Source organism: Wyeomyia smithii, chromosome 3, assembly GCF_029784165.1.
Source record: "Wyeomyia smithii strain HCP4-BCI-WySm-NY-G18 chromosome 3, ASM2978416v1, whole genome shotgun sequence".
Lineage (NCBI taxonomy): Eukaryota > Metazoa > Arthropoda > Insecta > Diptera > Culicidae > Wyeomyia > Wyeomyia smithii.
Genome location: NC_073696.1, coordinates 275,171,685 through 275,192,289, shown reverse-complemented (window position 1 = coordinate 275,192,289; position 20,605 = coordinate 275,171,685). Strand labels below are relative to the sequence as shown.

Here is a 20,605-nt window from a genome sequence, read left to right as displayed (position 1 = left end):
ATCGCGAAGCCCCGCTGATTACCCAGTAGTAAGCCGATCCTGGGACCATCGTCACAGGGTCTCTTGCTACTGAGCTTTCCCGGTACAGACTATAGAGTAAAGAAGTCAGTAACATAGTCCTTATGAAAATATCTAAAAAGTACAGCAAGGTTTAATGAAAGTATTCATCCCGCTTAATTAGTTGATATTTTAGGTGTGTTAATCAATTAATGAGTCAATTAATCATATGCAAATTGTCATTTGTTGTGTTCTGAATATCTATTGTATTTGATTATTTCAACTGATTTTTTTTTTAGGCATATGTTTTATGATTTATCTAGCTTAAAAATGAATATTGTTATGTTCGCAGCTTGCCTATAAAAGATGGATTTTTTGCCTGTAAAAGATGGATTTTTTGCCTATAAATGATGGATTTTTTTAAATGTCATTTATATTTTGGATTTTGAATGCAAGAAAGTTAGACAGATTTGACATTCAACAGGTAACCTAATATAATAAACCGTTACCTTTAAGATAACCAGCGAGATAAGGACATGTCCGATTGCTTGTCACGGTTAATCCTGATCAGACTGTTAGGTTTCGTATGCATGGGACTTAGCTAGTTTATATATTCAGTAGGCCTCAAATCATAATTATTGTAAGTATTGAAACAAACGGATCTTTAGATTCACATTCGGATTTTAAAACACTATCGCATATGCGCACGTATATACTTTTAATATAATTACATGGAATATCTCCAAACAAGTGCACCGACTAAGAAAGTGTATTTGGATTTTGAAATACTTAAAAGTTCCAAATAAAAAAATGCGATGGTTTTATTTTGTTTTGAAATGTTCTCTTATTTCTCTTTTGGATTTCTTTAGCTTTTGAACATTTTTTCCAGCTTCCACGCAAATTAGGGTAATTTTTTTTAAGATGACACGGGTTCGAAACCATAAAACCAATAATGATAATATTGGCATTTTGCAAATTTATTAGGAATGCAGTATTGTTACCTATGCTTACGCGCTTTTTTATGTTTTTCGAGCTTTGGATGCATGAGTGTTGCCAAATTTAAAATTTAATAGAAATATTCTCTCGTGCGTCTACGAAAATGATAACCGCGTTGTTACTACTTATTTGTCCTTACGCCAGTTGCCGTAGTGTTAATGATAATATTAATTGTGATTAACAGTGAAACAGACTATTGATAGACTAACCTAGGCAAACTGTCGGATTTTCCATCCATCAATCTACGCGAAAATAACGTTTCTTTGTTACCAGTGTGTACGGCGCGCATAGTAATTACGAGATTGATAGCTTCCATAACGGTACGTCGTGTAGAAATCGTATATAACTTGCTAGAGGCTAGCTATCCGGCAAACTTTGTCCCGTTCATTCATACTTTCTTCATCTAATTAACTCTGCCCATTAACGACAGTTTAACCTGTGTTTTTTTACCAAATATTCGTGACTTCAGGTGTTTTCATTTCGCGGTATCGTAGGGTTTTTTTTTTATTTTAGGACAGATGAAGTCTATACGAGAGATGTCGCTACTCGATCTGTAAGGTAGAAAACTGAATGTCTGGTTGACCAAACCCCTAAAGACTCCGCGCCGATACATTCCATGAGGTTTTATTATCTACAAATCAATCAACAACGCGCAATAGTTTTCGGTATGAAGAGGATCACCTTACGAGGAGATGTCCGATTAAATCCAGTATCTTTGCGTTTGCTTATTACTGTGGTGTTACTTCATCAAACTGAAAAAGTTCGGAACACATTATGAATTTCGTGGCGGATGTAATGAACTTGTAGGCGCGACATTTGGTCTAAAGAGCCCGACACTCGAAATCAGTGAATCGTTTACCAAAACGAACCCTGCTGTATACCCTGCCCTTCCTCCAACATCCCAGTGATTTCTCGCGGAAGTGCAGAGGTGTTCTCGGCTTCCAATAAAGCGAGTATCACGTCAACATATTCCCATACAAACTCCTTCTTTGACCTGCATTCGGATGCGGCCGGCGCTGGTATTGCCTTACATGAAGATTAAGATCTCCAGTTTTTACACATTGAGGATGCATGTTGGTCCTGAGCATCATCTGTTGGTTCTCTGTGTAATTACAGGTTATCTGGCAAAAACGGAGAAGCAACCGCGGGCGGTCAATCATGCTCATGCTCATGCTCATAACAATACAGAACACTCTGCAAGTAAAAAAACACAGTTAAGAAGCTAAACTAGACATCGGTTGTATTTCAACACCATCTGCCGAATTGGCTTATGCTTCCGTAGTTGGTATGATGTGACCTAACCCGCTGCAGCTTTGTTGTCATAAACACCCAATAATATCCTATAAGCGGTGTTTGTTAAGATATCCTTGCGACATTGTTCGAGCGACGCTAAGCCTATGAGTACCCGGTGACAAAAAAGTCCGGTCACACTTTTTTGGGGTCGCCTGTAGCCTACACGTTGCATCTCTCTGGTGCCATCTATATGTCAAATGAAAGGGTTTACTTTGCTGCCCAAAGTGGCAGAGTTTCGTTTCTGTGCAGTTTGTTTACATTGAGTTGTGAGCCATGGCAGAGTTAAGAGCAGCTGTTATCGCTGAATATGTGAAAGGGTACAAACCCGGACACATATTCAAACACCTAAAACCGCTCGGAATCAACCGGAAATTCGTGTACTGGACCATAAGTCAGTACCTGGAGACCGGAGGCACCGAGGACAAGGCACGATCTGGACGACCAAGGTCTGTGAGAACTCCAAGGCTGATCTGCACGGAAGTTGGCCAGGAACCTTAAAATGAACCGAGAATCAATCCGTCTGCTTCTGCGCAAGGATTTAAAACTTACACCGTACAAAAAACAGGTGGTTCATGGGGTTACCAAAGCTACAAAGGACAAGAGGTACCAACGGTCGCGGGAGTTGCTCGGTTGGCGCGCAGATGACGAGATTATTTATCCGGGCGAGAAGCTGTTCGTTTTGGAGCAAATAGTCAATCGCCAAAATGATCGAGTTTGGAGTGTGAGCCTCCAGCAAGCTCCTGCGGACAAGCTGAACGTTTCCCGGTTCCAAAATAAGACGTCAGTGATGGTTTGAGGAGCCATTTGCAAAAAAGGTAAACTGCCTCTTATTTTTTGTCGATCAAGGGGTCAAAATCAACGCAGCGTACTACCTGGACACGGTTTTGAATAAAAATGTTCTGCGTCAAGCTGAACTATTGTTTGAAGACGATTACTACTGCTTCCAGCAAGATAGCGCCGCATCCCACACCGCAAAGGTTGTTCAGGCGTGGTGTGAGGAAAACTCCACTGGATTATTTCGTGTGGGGATACATGATGTCGAAGCTGAACGACAATAAAATAACAAATTAGGGCAATTCAAGCGAGTTATCACGAAAATCTGGGACGAGATGCCGATGGAGCACGTGCGCGCCGCTTGCGACGACTTTCCGAGACGTCTGAAGCTGGTTCGATCAGAGAAAGGTGGTGTAATCCCGAGATATCGTCTGTGAAGTATCTTGATGAGTTACTGAATAAAGCTATGAAAGCCAGATTCATATTTTCTTCTTGTTCTTTGAAATATTGAGATTTTCCTGTGTGACCGGACTTTTTTGTCACCCTGTAGACACAGTTCTTCATAAGGCGGTCGAGCATCAGGATTTCTCAATGGTAGCACGAGCAAACTTCGCGAATAAACATTTCTGTATACGCTCCAAACGATTAGTCCAGAACTCATAGTGTGGATTACAAACTACACAGCTAGCTTCGAGGATAGAACTTACTAAAGAGCAGTAAAGAGTACGCAGAGTATCGGGAACTATGAATTCTTGTTCAATTCCAAAAATATTTTCCAACTGTCGATTTGCTTTGTTGATAATCGTCATACCGTTGCCTGCACGTCAAATGAGTATCCAACACCACGCCGAGATCAGTTACATTGTCGCTGCGCCTTTGACACGTATCCTCAATGCAGTAATCGTAAACCAGAGGCTGTTTTTGAGACAGAAGCTAATAAGAGTACATTTTGAAATGCTGATTGACATACAGTTAGATTCACACCGATGTGCAAAAATAAATCTAGATAGCTTTAAGTCTTGCGCAGTTTTCGGTAGATTCTGTCAGTAAAACGATTTAACATAATTAACGTAACGTAATCTGGATCCACGAGGTAGCAACCGCGTTACATCATTAATAAACAGTAAGAAAAGCAGCGGGCCTAAAATGCTACCTTGTGGTACTCTAGAGCAGATAAATAACTAACAGGGTTGAGATGATCCTAACTTGACGTTAAATTTCCAAGAGCGTAGATAGGAGTTAAACTCCGAAAGCAAGCAAGATGAAACACCTGGTTTATTAAATTCAGCTGATAATACAGTCAGGTTTTTTAACGCGGTTTTTTTACGAGGTTTTTTTTTACGCGGATTTTGGAATTAACGCGGTTTTTTTACGCCGATTTTTGAATTAGCGCGGTTTTTTTTACGCGGATTTTTGAATTAACGCGTTTTTTTACGCGGTTTTTTTACGAGGTACGTATCCCCCGCGTAAAAAAACCTGACTGTATTTCATGGTATACCCGATCGAATGTCGCTTTGAGATCAGTGTAGATGGCATTAATTTGATTGTCCTGCTCCCCGGTGCGCAAACACAACGAAGCAAACTCCAATAAGTTGGTTGTAACTGATCGGGCTGGACAAAATCCATGTTGTGAAGTAGATATGTATTTTTTTTACACGGAACATAAGATGTTTATAGACGATATTCTCAAATATTTCAGAACATGCGCACAATGAAGTGATTCCACGGTAATGCTCTACACTCTACCACCTTTTGGAATATGAGAAACATGTGTGATGAATTTCTACATTTAGGAACTTGGCTTCGTAAGATTCAGTAAAACAGTGATTGGAAATTTCAACGCCTCACTACACGCCTCCGTCAGGGATACCGTCAAGTCACGACTGTTTTAGCGTGTGAATGGATAATTCCACGTCATCGACAGCAATAGTGAATGATCCAGCTATAATACAATGCTGGGGACTGCATCTCTGTCCCCATTTTGACATTGTCAAATCCGAACTCGAATTTTTTTTTCACCAAATCCGAATCCGACCCGTACCCGAAACTTTTAAAAATGTTCAAACCCGAACCCGACTCGAGCCCGACGGGTACGGGTCGGGCTTAGGGTTTTCAAACCACCATCTTTATTACACCTGCATAGCTGCCCTTACTATGACACTTACTATTCTTCTTCTTGCTGTCACCTTTGGTAATATTTTTCTCTGCTTTCAACAATAAGCTTGTTGGGGGTACATTTATAGTTGACGATGAACTAACGTACTTTCGCGCACAGCGTTCGTCCGTATACCTACAAACAAAGTGCAGCGCAATCCACTCTCCTTTTCAAATTTCCTAATTCTACCACCTGCGCCGCGCCGTCTGGCGTTAGTCCTCTCCGTAGTTATTTAAGACAACCACACGGATTATATTCCGTACAATCGAATTTGTAGAATAACATTGTCTGGTCATGACAAAAGAGACACAGTCAAGGGAAAGACAAATTTCCGTTCATCTCGTGCTTGGCTTTAATTCGCAGTATTATGCGCGTTGGTGCTGGAGCACCCGTAGACTGAACCCCTGCGAATAAATTTCGAAAAAACCTGATTTTTCTGATTTTAGAAACATATTGCTTAAAATTTTTGCGTGCGATATGTCTTGACCTTAAGTGATTGGAATAGCAGTTTTAATAGTAGCTATCATAGACCACAATTTTGCAAAATGGTGGGAGGATTGTGAAGTATAAAAATAACAAATAAAACTATCATGAAAACCGAAAAAAAGAGACGACTCCTTTCTAGGATTGTTGAGGGGATCAAATGATACGTTGCCTTTCGGAAAAATTATTGAGGGGTAGACAAAAAGTACCTTGCCCTATAGTGGCAAAGACTGTATGGAAAAAAAAATTCATCATCGAATTCGAAAAACCAACCATGTATGTTTCGTTCATTGTCCCAAAAAAAACCCTCTGTGCAAAATTTCAGCTCAATCGGACATGATTTTTGGGTACCTCAAAGCGCTCAAAGTTGTGATTTTTCAACCCCCAAAAATCTACATGGAATACAAAATGTCCATGGTCAGTTTCGAAATTTGACATGACCCTGTCCTCTACCACTGCTACTCTCGAACCCCCGTACCCGTAGACCGGTTTGTTAATGGTCACGGCAGAATTGTTATTCCCAGCAATAATTATCGTCTGAATACATTCTTGAACAAACATGTCAAACGAGTACTTGCCACTACGACGTTTTTTCCCTAAACGTATTTTGACTTTTTTTCTAGAAATGAGAATTATGTGCGTTGAGTGCGGAGGTTTTAGAAATTACTTATATCATTGGGCCTTTAATAATAGTTCTCAACAGAAATATAATTGAGTACACTGAAATCTTTTTCTACGCGATTTTTCTTTACGTGATTTTATTTTACACGATGTTTTTTTACACGTGTCGGTAAACTTTATCAATTATTTTACACGATTTGTTCAGAATTATACTTTATTTCCTCGCGATTCTCTTTTTGCGTAGACGCATCAATCGCGTAAGAAAAGAATCCAGTGTAGACAGAAATAAAACAAAATAACATCGTCAAACGAATTGCGGTGTGCATCTCCTCGATGCGTGAATGTCATATCACCATTTTCTCTCAGTGCGAGAGCCGACGATTCTGATTTTTTTTTTTCAATACACTGGAGTCGCTTTTTACGCGGGTTGTTTTTATGCGTTTTTTTAAACGGGATATTTACAATAACGCGGATTATTTTTACTCGATTCTAAAGATTATTTGTACGCGGTATCAAATAAGTTTAGTATAAATATATCTAATCTAATCTTTAAAATGCGGTACAACCAACCGCGTTAAAAGCGACCCCAGTGTAGAATGTTCGTTGTTCCTCAAACATCTCCAAATATTTTCTTGAAGAAAGAGCACATGTTTAGATTTAGTGCGAGACAAGCATATTTTCCTTTCACAGTTTTGTGAATAGTATTACATTACAGGATTCCGAAATTATTTACTTTAACTTTTAGCTGGAGTAGGCTTGTTATTCTCCTCAATATGTGGGAAGAGCGGGGTTAAAATTCACCGCGCACTTCTAAGTGTAGCGATTTTTTACATTTCTGCCGCTCGCATAAAAAATTAACTGCTTACACCACAGCCGAGCGAAAAAAGAGTGTTAAATCACGTTAGTGCGAGTAAAAAAGTAAGTAAAAGCACTGCAGTGAGCTCTGTTGTGTAGTTATTGTGTATAATGTCCCTTTGTGTGAGAAAACTCATCTCAGTTCATTATCTCTCTGGAGAGATATTTGCGATTTCACCACGGTGTTTTTGGCAAGCTCCTTAGATTCGCTGCTCCTTTCAAGCAAGATTTGTTCACCAGTCTGAGAGCAGTGGTTTCTGTAGTGAAAGATATTCTCCTGCACGCTAGTGATTCTCTGAGGAGAAAAGACAAGCCTGGGTTCGAGAAAGGACCACATATCATTGATTTTAATATCGATTAGAAGGCGACATAAGCGTGATTTTTTTAAAAACTTCTTCATAGGTTTGATTAAAGCGCTATGTTTAGTAATCAGAAAATGTTTACTTCTCTTCAGGCGTGTTCCTTGGATACCAACAAACATTTTTGTGAAAAAAAATCCATTTTTAGATTCCTGTATAGAAAACAACTAAGCTAATATGGTCTGGTCATGCTCAATTTTTTTACGTTGATTCCTTTCATTCAAAAATGACATGAAAATAAGGTTTTACTGTACGCGACTGTAAAATGGCACCAATACCACATAATCTAGGTATTTTTGGAACTGGGATGAAAAAAAAAACAATTACCGTGCTGGATCGAAATCCATACACCTAAGCACATGATAGTCTTCGACGGTCAATATAAAATCAAGAAATCACATATTGCTTTAAACTGACATGTTTAGTTATAGGTCTACTTATATTTTATCACTATTTTCCAGCAAAATGATTAAAATCACTCCGAAACTCGAAAAAATCATGTTTAAATAGAACATGTTTTGAAACGAAATCCGTACACAGTTTTTTGTCTGAATCAAAACCCGTACACTTTTGAATCAAAATCCGCACACACGCGATATAGACTGGATCAAAGTCCATACAACAATAAATCAAACTCCGTATAGATGAAGAAGTACAAAAATGAACATCTTTTATTTATAATTTACCTTTCAATTACCGAATAAGTATATTTTGAGGATCAACTGGCTCCTAAAGTTTCACACGGTTTTCTAATTTTTGATATCATCTGAAATAGTGCAATTTTCGTAGTGTTTCGTAGTAACCGGAACGCCGGAACCTCTCGAAGCTTCCCGGTACGACTTTCCCTTGCACCTCAGTCACAGCTCGTTTAAAATTGTTTGCCGTATATTTATACTTGTTTTCTTCTATTAGATGCTGAAAACAAGAAGAATGTTCAACAATATATGCATGATACACACGCTGTACGGATTTCGATTCAAGCAAATAACAAGAACCAAAATCCGTACGGCACAGTTTTTGTTGAATAAATACAACTTACACTATTTATTAGACAATATACAGCTCGAAAATGACAAAGACTTACCTTTTCCATCAATTTTGAAAAGATTCACAGAGTAAAACACTTATATCCCACTTGAAAATCGTTTTTATCTGAAGAACGTTTCCTTAGTAAATTCTCTAACGATACAACGAAATGACAACTGAAACCGATACACGATTGATTTTTCTTTTTTAATATTTTTATTTCATGGCCTACTGGCGCATAGTTTAATTTAACAGAAGGCCAACAACTCAACGGATATGTACATGTAACTATCATATGAATTTTCACTTTTATAATGCTTAAAACTGAAGAAAAACATCAAGGTGTACGGATTTCGATACTGTACGGGTTTCGATCCAGCACGGTACAATTAAGAAATAGGCAATCATTTTTACGTGACTGTGCTGAGGGCCGTTTTTGACGTAGAATTACGGCAACACTCTGACAAAGGGAGTAAATTGATAATTTACGCAATGATAGCGTCACGAAAATTTTCCAATTTAACATGCTTTAAACTCAGTCACTTTTCAACAAATTTCCCCCATGCATACTGCAACTTTCGTCCTATCCTTGAGAAAGCCACGATAACAGAAACGCGGATGAACCACTTCGGTATTGGTGCAACCGCGAACCGGCGACGACCGATTTGACCATCTAGGGATATTCCGGCGGGCACGGACCCGGGAACACCAAACGAGGAACCTGCTCCACATAAACACCGCACACCGCTCTGGAGGCTGCATTCCGTAACGTTTCGCGCTCCAGGCATCAAGTGGCAACTGGTTTCTGCTCCACAAACCACGGCGGCTTTGCTGCGGAATCCGGGCGGGAACAGCGATAATGATGATGTCCTTTTTCGGAATGGAGGCCATTGTTGTGCCTGGCGATTCTCCGATAACTAGATCGCGCGATAATCGACTGCTTTTTTGCTCCGAGTGTTGTTTCTCCACATACGGCGGTGATGGCGATGGCTACTGCAATCGATCGCGCAAGGAAATACTTTGGCGTGCAGCGCGGCGGCGTTCCGATATCGCCGTGCAGTCATTGTCGATCGGAGAGATGAAAAAAAAAAATCACAACATAGGGGCTAAGATACCGTTAAATTGGCTTACAAAATTTATAAATAAATAAATTATCTATGGACATGGCTCGAATGCGGACTGCTTTTTTCTATCCGCATGCACACAGACTTGCTGCTTTCTCCCCATATGAGTGGTGGCTCCGTTGTTGTTGTTGTTGTCGAACGAACAGATGAACCTCCAGAAGAGATCTAAGCTGCTGCTGCATGAGTCCAGAGACTGGTAGAGAGCCTTCATGTTTTATCGCGTGTCTATCGCACTCTTCACTGTCACGCGCGGTTCCGATTACGAGCGATGATGAAGGAGAGAAAGCAAGAAGTCTAGCGAGAGAAGAGTTGTGACGACCCCCTGATCCTAGCCACTCTAATGGGGGCTGGGAAGGCATGTTGGATGACTATTTAGACTGTAATAAAAATAAATCTTGCTCGTTTTTCGTTTTGATGGTTTCGCGCGCTGGCTGCATCACTGTCATAGACAAATCGTTTCATAAACACACACACATATCCGCGTACGCGTCTAAGTATTCACTAAGTCAGAGAAATCGAGAGGCTGTGGGAAGCATAGTCTGAATGATTGCAAATCAGACTTAAATGATGATTGATTGCTCGGTTTACGTTGGAAATTCGCGTGTTAAGTTTATTTTGATTGACACAGCGATTTGATCAGCACCATTCGTATTTGCTTTAGATCTCCTTCGAAATGATATATGAAATTTCCAAGAAAGTCGTTTTACTGGAATATTGAAAGCGGGACAGTCTGATTCGGAAGCAATCTCAAACCATCGGCGGCGGTCTTGCGTTACGATCCATCCGGTAGTAAATTAGTTTGATTTATCGCTAATCGCGAACAACTGCGAACCTTGTTGAAGATGTTTTGACGTTGACTAACGTCTATATCGAAGTTAGGCCCCTGAATTTGAAAATCTAGTAATTCAACCAGGGAAAACCAGAGAAAAGTGGTCAGGTTTTGAGCGCTTATTTTGCAGCCATCTATAATCAGGTTTTCGAGGTTTTGGCATCAATCGATCAGAAATTCTTTTACGGTTAAATTTATGTAACAAAAACAAACTTTTGTTTGAGATACACTATTGAAAAATTTGTAATTAATATCGATTGTCTAAATCATACCGCGCAGCCAATCACTACCTCTCTTCCCAAGCACAGTCGACACTAACGGATACAATCGATCTGACTTTGTTGTTATTGTTGTTGTCACTTTCTGTTTCCGATGTTTATGCTGCTGCTAGGGGAAAAATTTTTGCAAATATGCATTTTTTTGTTGGTGTTAATATTACGACAGCGGCCGGCGCCCCATCATTCTGATTCCAAAACCGCACCAGTGACATGCGGACGCTAGGTGATAGCAGCTGAAAGGAGGAAATACAAAATAGTACCGGTCATCTCGTGCCGGTTTCACCCGTAATGCTGGTGGCTTTAGTAGTAAATGGCTACTGCAAAACACTTAAATGGCTGGAATTCTGGACGGACTAACCAGGAAACTATAATCGGCAACTGGCACCTTTTGGTGCCTTGAAATTTTGTTACAGAAGCGGCTAATTGAATTTTCTGTTTTACCAAGTGCTGCTGCAAGCGGAAAAAACCTTGCATAAATGCATGTTTGTGTTGGTGTTAATATTACGACAGCGGCCGGCGCAGCTTTCAAGAAAAATTTTTCCTTACCATTCCATCACCTATGTAGCCCCACCTTCTTTTTATTTATCTGACGAAGCCTTGGTATAAAACGTACCGTTCGAACATTTCACCCCATTAGTTTCATTACTAAACCGTACCGGATACATACGGACGCTCGGTGTTAGCAGCTAAAAGGAGGAAAAACAAAATAGTAACGGTCATCTCGTGCCGGTTTGACCCGTGATGCTGGTGGCTACTGCAAAATACCAAAATGGCTGGAATTCTGGACGGAAACCAGTAAACAAGAAATCGGCAACTGGCACCTTTTGGTGCCTCGCAGTTTTATAATAGAAGCGGTTAGTTGAATTTTATGTTTTACAATTGCTGCTGCTAGCGGAAATAACCTTGCTAAAATGCATGTTTATGTTGATGTTAATTTCACGACAGCGCTAGGTGTTAGCAGCTGAAAGGAGGAAAGACAAAATAGTACCGGTCATCTCGTGCCGGTTTCACCCGTTATGCTGGTGGCTTTAGTAGTAAATGGCTACTGCAAAACACTTAAATGGCTGGAATTCTGGACGGACTAACCAGGAAACTATAATCGGCAACTGGCACCTTTTGGTGCCTCGAAATTTTGTTACAGAAGCGGCTAATTGAATTTTCTGTTTTACCAAATGCTGCTGATAGCGGAAAAAATCATGCAAAAATGCATGTTTGTGTTGGTGTTAATATTACGACAGCGGCCGGCGCAGCTTTCAAGAAAAATTTTTCCTTACCATTCCATCACCTATGTAGCCCCACCTTCTTTTTATTTATCTGACGAAGCCTTGGTATAAAACGTACCGTTCGAACATTTCACCCCATCATTTTGATTCCAAAACCGCACCAGTGACATACGGACGATACGGATTTTTGTTATAAAGGTTTACAGCTATAGTAATTTGCTAGCAGTTTCGTTTAGTGCTAAAACGAACATATTGAGAATCTTCGCAATGTCTCGACACATGAACATGATCTATAAGCGCAATTCTCGGAAGCGTGCGAAGGATCGGCAGAAGACGATTTCTCCGAAGGTACGAAGAACGATTGCTGGGCAAGAACGAGATCAAGACGACATGCTAGAGGTTAAAGGTAATACGCTTTCAACTGATTGGGACGCTGGAGAAGGACCTTCGACTCGAGGTAGGAAATTCAATTCAGTTTATAATGAGGTCAGCAAGTTTTCACAACTGCATATACTTGTCGCTGTTATAACATGTTTTCAAGCATATAAATTTGATAATATCTATATTATACTCGGTTTTTGTACCTCTTATTCACAGTAAGGCAGTAATGTATAGCTTTACTTACGGCTGTACATTGGCCTACCCGATCAAACGATTATAACAAACGGGTAACACAAACATATCTGAACTTGATAGAAATAACAAACCCTGTAATATTTTTGATATGCCAGAATGGTAAAAAGTACAAAATTATATCAAATTCTGTTACCATACACTTGAATGTTCAAAAGTGTGTTTTTCTAAAGCATATTTAAAACAAAACTTGTTATTCAATCAAGAAAATATTGTACATTCTAACTAACTCTGATTTTTTTCTGCCGAAAATCTACAAAACTTGCTATAATTTGTTATAATCAGTAAATGATTTTGATAGAAATTTTGATATTTTAACTATTAACGAGACCCAATTTAGAACACAAGTTGATGCGAAAAGTGCGTTACAATATATCAAGATTTGTTATAATCCTGATATTTTTGACTGATCGGGTACGGCCGGGCGAATCGGTTCGCGCCACTTTTCGCGGCTACTATGAGAGATGCCTAACTAAATTATAGAGTTACTATAAAGTGTGTTAGGCCATCCATTGTTCATAAACTTTACTGATAATAACCCACAACTCAAAAATTATAATTTTGAGGAAAACGCGTTGGAAAGTTTCGTTCAAACTTAAAGGAAAACTCGATTTCAAAATTATCAATCGTCATTCAACTTTCTGTGTCTATTGTGTACATAATATGAGCACGTTGCAGTAGTTTCAACCGTGTTTTAATTTTAACTATCTTAATCACGAAATTTTGGTTCTAGCAGCAAAAGCATTTCTACTCACAATTCTGATTTTTTTTTGTAAATTTTTGAACGGATTTTTGTGGAAACAAACTTAACAGTATTTGGCATAATGTTTATGTGTCAAAATTGTATATTCGTGTGAATTGTGTATTATAGATATTATACTACGAACAAATGCTTTTCTAATTTGAATACCTGGGAAGCGGGGATGCCGATATAAATAAGGTTTCATCCATATATGTCATTTATATTATTTATTAATTGTTGTTCAAAGCGCTCTTATGTCAGCAAATAAGAAAGCACTGTTAGATGAAAAATATAGAGTCCTACGTCATGCGGTATGTATGAAATGACAGCGATTAAATAAGAGAGATCCATTCTTCCAACACTGGAGTTGCAATTCCCTCTACTATTTGTTTTAATGGAATATAAGAATACGGTAGTCAACGTCATGCGGTCGTGTCCTGAATACCACCCTACTACTTTTTTTCCCAGCGGCGTTTCTCTGTTGACGCGCTCTGGTTCGGTTCATCCACCTTGGGCAAGGGGCCATCGATAATTTTCTTTCCATGCGACGACTATGATGACTACAACGACTGCCGGCTACAAGATGTGCGACGCACGACCGCCCAGATGACAAATTGTTTCACCTACCGACGACCGGTATGCAAAACTGCGCCCCAGCTAGGAAATTGACTGCACCTTTTTTCCCTCTACAAAGTGAAAAGTCAATTACGTGAGCAGGTTGTAGAAAATGGCAATAATTTTAACACATAATTAAATACCACGCTTCAGAGGAGGCGACGGAGGAGGATAAAATTCTCGGAAGACGCGTGCGACATCTACCAGCTCGAGTGGGAGCTAAACATCTGTCAGGCAATCGTAATGTTGGCTGCCAAATGAGGCATGGATTTAAAAATACGTGAAATATTTATCGCCTGTCCTGTCAAAACAATCGCGATTTCAACTTCAGAAAAAAAATTTGTTCGTCGCCGCAAAACTTCTCGAGAGGTCAAGCTCATAAAAAAAAAAAACGTCACGCGGAACAGATTTCGGCAAAATGGTGTCACGATGTTTACCGAAGAGCGAGTGAAGCTAAAAAACCGTGCTCGCACGGTCTCACGCGGCAGTTTTGACGAAATTAGCATGTCAGATGTCACAGCAAGCGCGAATGAATTTTTTATGGTATGATTTCGCCCCGACGCTCCACCGACGGTTGTTAGCGCAGTCCGTATTGGTGCGGGATCGCAGTAAGCGCCAAAAAAACTCCAACATATAACTTATGGCCGGCAGATATTGGCTATTAATGGCGAGATGTTTTCCCCTCGTGTTGTTTGTCTTAGCCGCTTGTTGTTTTTGGGATTATTTTTTTTTTTTTATGAAAAGTGTATAACGTTTTCGTTGATGCACGTTTACGGCCTAATGAAATTAGCGCCTGTCGCGATTCGGTATGACAGTTTCCGTAAGCTGCCGACGCAAATTCCGCTTTTCGGTTCTACAACTGAGTTTTCCTATCAGTGGGGGAGTAAATATGGTGCGTTATAAATGACTTACAGTAAGTCACCTGTGAAAACAAGTCATGCGTATGTTACGAGAGGATTAGTGTGCGAACCGGATGGTGAGAAAATTACACAAACGGTTTTAATTTTACCAGTACTTTGACTAAAACCCTTCTTTGTTGATTTTGTTTAAAAATTTTTCCTATTTTTTTCAATGAAATTATTAATTAGCAAAGCTAAAGCTAAGCTAGATAGGTAGCGTTAATTAGGCCATAGCCGAAGTATGCTTAACAAAGATGCTCTGATTTGAGATATATTGCGCACTTTAATTCGAGCCAAGAGTCACGTACGAGTAGATTTCAGGAATAAGTTGAAATTTACTGAAAGTTAGAATAGCATTTCAAAATACGACGTGATTTTCTCTCAGAAAAACAAAAACTGCATGCATCAAGTGAATTAAATCAATATTTAAACTCTCAGTGCGTGGTTAGTATCCCTTAACCCGCCGTATAGGAATAGATAAATTCAGTTTACACAATATTGTTACTTGGAATACTCAAGTTACGCAACTCTATCAATGCGTATCAATGGTTAGAATTTTTTTTTAGTTAAAAAAAAAACTGTGAACATCAAATCGATCGTGTTCCATCTGCGATCACCGTCTGCTTGGTAGCACAACGACTGCTACGGTTGCCATGAGGCACTTGGCAGCGAAGGCGTCTCCGCCGCCAACTGGATTGCATTTTATTGCTCCGTTCTGATTGAGAGTGCATGCAAATCGAAAGTGCTTCCACAGCTCGATGATGTAATAATAAAACTGCATACACCGCCAAAGCGAGACTTTTTTGCATCCTTTTGCGGCCACTTTGAATATTTGTGGGATTTCATGAATGAAAATCCGAACCGCAGCCGCACTTGGGACGTGGACTTGCCGGCGTTGTTTGCGTTTGCGAACTGAAAACAACCTGGGCAACGTTTTCTAACCACACTCGCCTACGGCTTCCGCTCCGGACGGTTCGTGTGTGGTATCTAAATTTGTATCCACTGTCGTCGTAATGCGGCATGTCATAACCGTGGCAGACTCCGCGGTGCGACGAGTGATGCCGAGACGAGCGTGGATGGATGGCAAATAGATTAACCTTTTTAGAAACTATGACATTGTGGAAAAACACTGCGAAGTTGTTGATGCTTCTCTCCTTTGAAGTAAGTCATTAATTAAAATATCATCAACAAAATAAGTAAAGATCACACATTACAATTTATGAAAGATTACAATACTTTTGAGAAAGTGTTAGCGTGCTGAATTGCAAACTGCTTCGAAGAAAATCTAATTTACAACATAACTGACTAACGCTTCCACCACCAACAAATGCGTGGGACGCAATCAATCAAGTACAATCGAAACTTACAATTTTATCCTTCAATAGACTGTTTTTAGCCCCGCGGTCAGACGTGCGGGGGATCAACGGTAGCTAAGCAACCTACAATTGAACGCAATTAAAAATCGTTGCACAGAGTAGTCCACACCCGCGGTAATTCACATGACAACAGTAATAACTGTCATCATCGCCCATATTAATAACAAAGCTACTTGCGCTCGCATAGGCGGCGTCGGGCAAACATGAACGATCGAATGTCAGTTCCTTTTTGATATGATAATTTATGACCCTAAATGCTTATTTGTTGGCTTGCAATAACTGATTCTATATAGTAAACGGTGGTCACTGCCTAACGGAAGCTTGCTTTGATCTGATACTCATGGCGTCCCTTCTTCTCGGAGAATGGTGGCTTCGTTGTGATGAGGCAACGCAATCAAAGTTTCCATAATTGCGTAAACCGTACAAGTGTAGATAGAAGCTTCAATATATGGCACGTGCATTTGAATAAACTGAATGGAATCGCGACTTGTTTGTTGGCTTATTTTTCGCAACAAAATCCATTCTGGAAACAAGCTGCAAAATTATATTCTTATCGTTGAATGTAATATTTTTATGATTGAATGTAATAAAATAAGTTACCATAAATTAATACGATACTTATTAAGCGGTCCAATTACTGCAGGGAGATCTTAGCCTTAGCGGATGAGTCTCTGCGTCTTCATGAAGCAAGCTTTGATCCGCGGAGTTTCATACTCGACGTGCTGTCATGTAATGATGTCATATAAAATGCGCACCTGTTCCTCGATCTATTAATGTTGTTCCCAGATACAATCATTGGTTGTAATTACAATTTGGAGCTCGGACTCTGGACAGTGTATTATTCCGGAACTCGAGAACAATTTATGGACGGTCTCTCTTAGCAACGGCGGCGGCGTCGCTTTGAGCTCCAGCAAATCCGTCCACACGCACGTTATCGGTTATAGTCGCAGCGGAGGAGGACGGGCATAAATCATCCTGTCGCCAACAATTTTGTTTTTGTTTTTTTGACGTTGGACTAACGTCTATATCGAAGTTAGGCACCTGAATTTGAAAATCTAGTAATTCAACCGGGGAAAAACCAGGGAAAAGTGGTCAGGTTTTGAGCGCTTATATATCAGTCATTTCTTTTCAGAATTTCGAGGTTTTGGCATCAACCGATCAGAAATTCTTTTACGGTTTAATTTATGTAACAAAAATAACCTATTGTTCGAGATACACTATTGAAAAATTGATAAATCACATCGATTGTCTAAATCATACCGAGCAACCAATCACCACCTCTCTTCACAAGCACAGTCGACACTAACGGATACAACCGATCTGACTTTGTAAACAGTCTCACAGCTTTCAACCAATAACGAGCTCGCTTTCGGTAGCTGCAACAGGTGTTTCAACACCGTTTTAAAATGCTTCTTTTATCATTACCACTGAACAGATTCTAAACACCAATGGCTTGATTGATAGGGGAAATATTGCGCAAGATTGTCATATAATAATTTAAATATGTTTTCGATATTAAACTAGTTAAAAGTTGTGTTAAAAGTCGTGCACATTCAACCAATCACAAGCTCGCTTCTTGTTTACTCGCGGATGGATTTTTGCTTTGGGCTATATAATAGCCTGTGTCGTCTCATAGCAGTCATCATCAGTTTGGTTTAGTCATTTGACTCGACAAGACGTGTTTAAGTGTTATTTGAAGTACAGTATATTTGACATATTGCTTCACCAGGATCAACCATCCCCAGCACTTGTCAGTTTGCTGGATCTCACACGAGCAATGGGAAAAGCTCGCCCTGGACCACCCGATGACTCGAACGTGGGGAAAAGACGCCGTCAGCAATCCGCTGAAAACTCCGAGGGGGACGAAGATACGCTGCTTAAGCAAAACCCGTTCGCTTCACTGGTAACAAACCCACAGGATCAATCGAATTGTTCAACAGTCAACCTATCGGATGGTTCCGGTAGGAAAAAACAGCCGCCACTAGTAGTGAAAAATGTGAATTTCTCAACTCTATCTACTGGAATCGCCGAGTGTGGAGTAAATCCAGTATACAAACTCACGCGGTTTGGAATAAAAGTGCTTTGTAATTCATCGCAAGAATTCAACCAGGTGCAAGATCACCTAAAAATGTGCAGTTACGAGTATTATACACATGACAAACCAGGAGAAAGACCCTACCGGGTCATCATTCGCGGTCTACCATTAGCAGAACCAGGAATTTTGCAGTCACAGCTTGAAAGTGAATATGGGCTCGAGGCTCAAGCTGTCCATGTTATAAGGAGAAAAGAGGAATCCGAACCCTTTTACCTAGTGCACTTCCTGAAGGGGTCTACCACATTGAAGAAATTGCGTGAAATAAAACACATTGGAAGCATAATTGTTCAATGGCAAGCTTATCGCAACAATCGTGCAGACGTAACCCAATGCTTGAACTGCTTGCATCACGGCCACGGCACACGGAACTGCCATTTGAAAAGCAGATGTAATCACTGCGGCGACGCACACACTTCAGATCAGTGTCCGAAGAAATCAGAGTCAACCAAACACTGTGCCAACTGTGACGGTGCCCATTCAGCTACAGACCCAAGCGTGCAGAATACATACGGATTAGACAGCAAGCGACAAAATCAAATCAACCGGGGCGGAAGTCCCCCAATAAAAGGCCAGCAGCACCAGCTCTAGATGCTACTGAATTTCCACCGTTGCCCAAAGTGATGGAACCGATAGGATTGCTCAACCCTGTGGGCTCCCAGCCCACGAATGTAGCCGGGAATACTACGCGTCGCATAGACCCTCGGATAAGAGCTGGCATGCAAGAGCCCTCCTCAAGTTGCGCAAATGTAGTGAACGAGTCAACGCTTTTTAGCTCCGCAGAGCTATGGTCCATCTTTACCGAGCTATGCGGTCGACTGAAGCAGTGAAAAACACGTGCTGACCAAATCCAGGTCCTAGGCTACATGGTTTGTTATTATGGGGTCAACTGAGCTCCGCAGCATCAGATTTGCCAATTGGAATGCTCGCTCAATCCGAGCGAAAAAGATCGAGTTGTTTAATTTCTTGGCTCAAACCAACATCGACGTGGGAGTGATTACGGAAACCCGGCTCAATCCATCCATTAACTTCTCACTTCCCTCTCATTCTGTGATTAGACTAGACCGTCCCAACTCAAGCGGAGGTGGTGTAGCTATCATCATCCGTAGAAATATAAGATTCGACGTTCTACCGCATCCGAAGACTAACATAATCGAGGCGATCGGTGTGAAAATACATACCCACCAAGGAGGCATAACAGTTTTTTCAGTCTACGTTCCGCAGCAGTGTGTAGACAGCAACGGCACATCCGACTTATTTGTTAAAGATTTGCAAAAACTTACAGACAACAGAACTCGCTTCGTAGTAGCTGGTGATCTCAACGCACGGCATACTATTTGGAGAAACGAGAGGTGCAACAAAAATGGCAACCTCCTTGCTGACCACTTGTATTCGGGAACGTGCACCATCCACTTTCCTGATAACCCAACGTTTCTGTCACCCTCAAGAGTTACATCTACTCTGGACATCTTCCTGTCGAATTTATCGTTATCGAAACCAGTTACTCATCGCGAACTAAGTTCAGACCACTATCCTGTTGTATGTGAATTAGACTGCATTCCTTCACTAGCACCCAAAATACAAAGGCGTGATTACCATCGAGTTGATTGGAATGCTTTCAACAGACTGGTGGACTCCCAGCTGCTCGAAAATCTAGAACTACCGTCCGAACAAGCGATCGACAACCATCTAGCTATGTTTGAAAATGCCGTGCATGCCGCAGAAGATCGCTGCATCCGATGGGTACCAGTGAGACAAAATTTTATCAAGATCGACTCACACACACAACGAATTATTCGACTACGCAACGCTGTCAGAAGGCAGTTCCAGCGAACAGGATGTCTTCGAAAGAAACAACAAATGACACAATTAAATTCGCTTTTAAACGACCGGGTGAGTATTATAAGAAACCAGAAATTCACTGACGAAATTGAGCAAATGGGAGACTTCACAAAGCCGTTCTGGAAAGTGGCCAAAATAATGAAACAGAAGCCGAAAGCAATTCCCCCTCTGAGAGACAACGTTGGTGGTATTCTGGTATCGCCATTAGAGAAGACCAACGCAATCGCCTGTAAGCTTTTGGAAGCGCACAACTTGGGAACCGATATGCCGAGTCCATACGAACCAGTTGTTCAGCAATCAATCGTCGAGTTAAATGTGTTGAGTGTAGAGGAGCAACGCATCGATCAAGTGTCTGAGGACGATGTGTGCAAGGCGATAAAATGTGGAAAAAAT

General features: G+C 40.6%; 2 protein-coding genes across 6 annotated transcripts in view; one reads left to right on the top strand and one right to left on the bottom strand.

Moving 5' to 3' along the window:
* The window catches only part of LOC129729598 (interference hedgehog-like), a 170,122-nt gene that overhangs the window by 69,303 nt on the left and 80,214 nt on the right, over window positions 1-20,605 (bottom strand). The window lies entirely within an intron of this gene.
* On the top strand, window positions 18,056-18,961 carry LOC129729309 (uncharacterized). Its single transcript, XM_055687818.1, has one exon. The coding sequence runs from the start codon at window positions 18,056-18,058 to the stop codon at window positions 18,959-18,961; it is 906 nt and encodes a 301-aa protein (XP_055543793.1).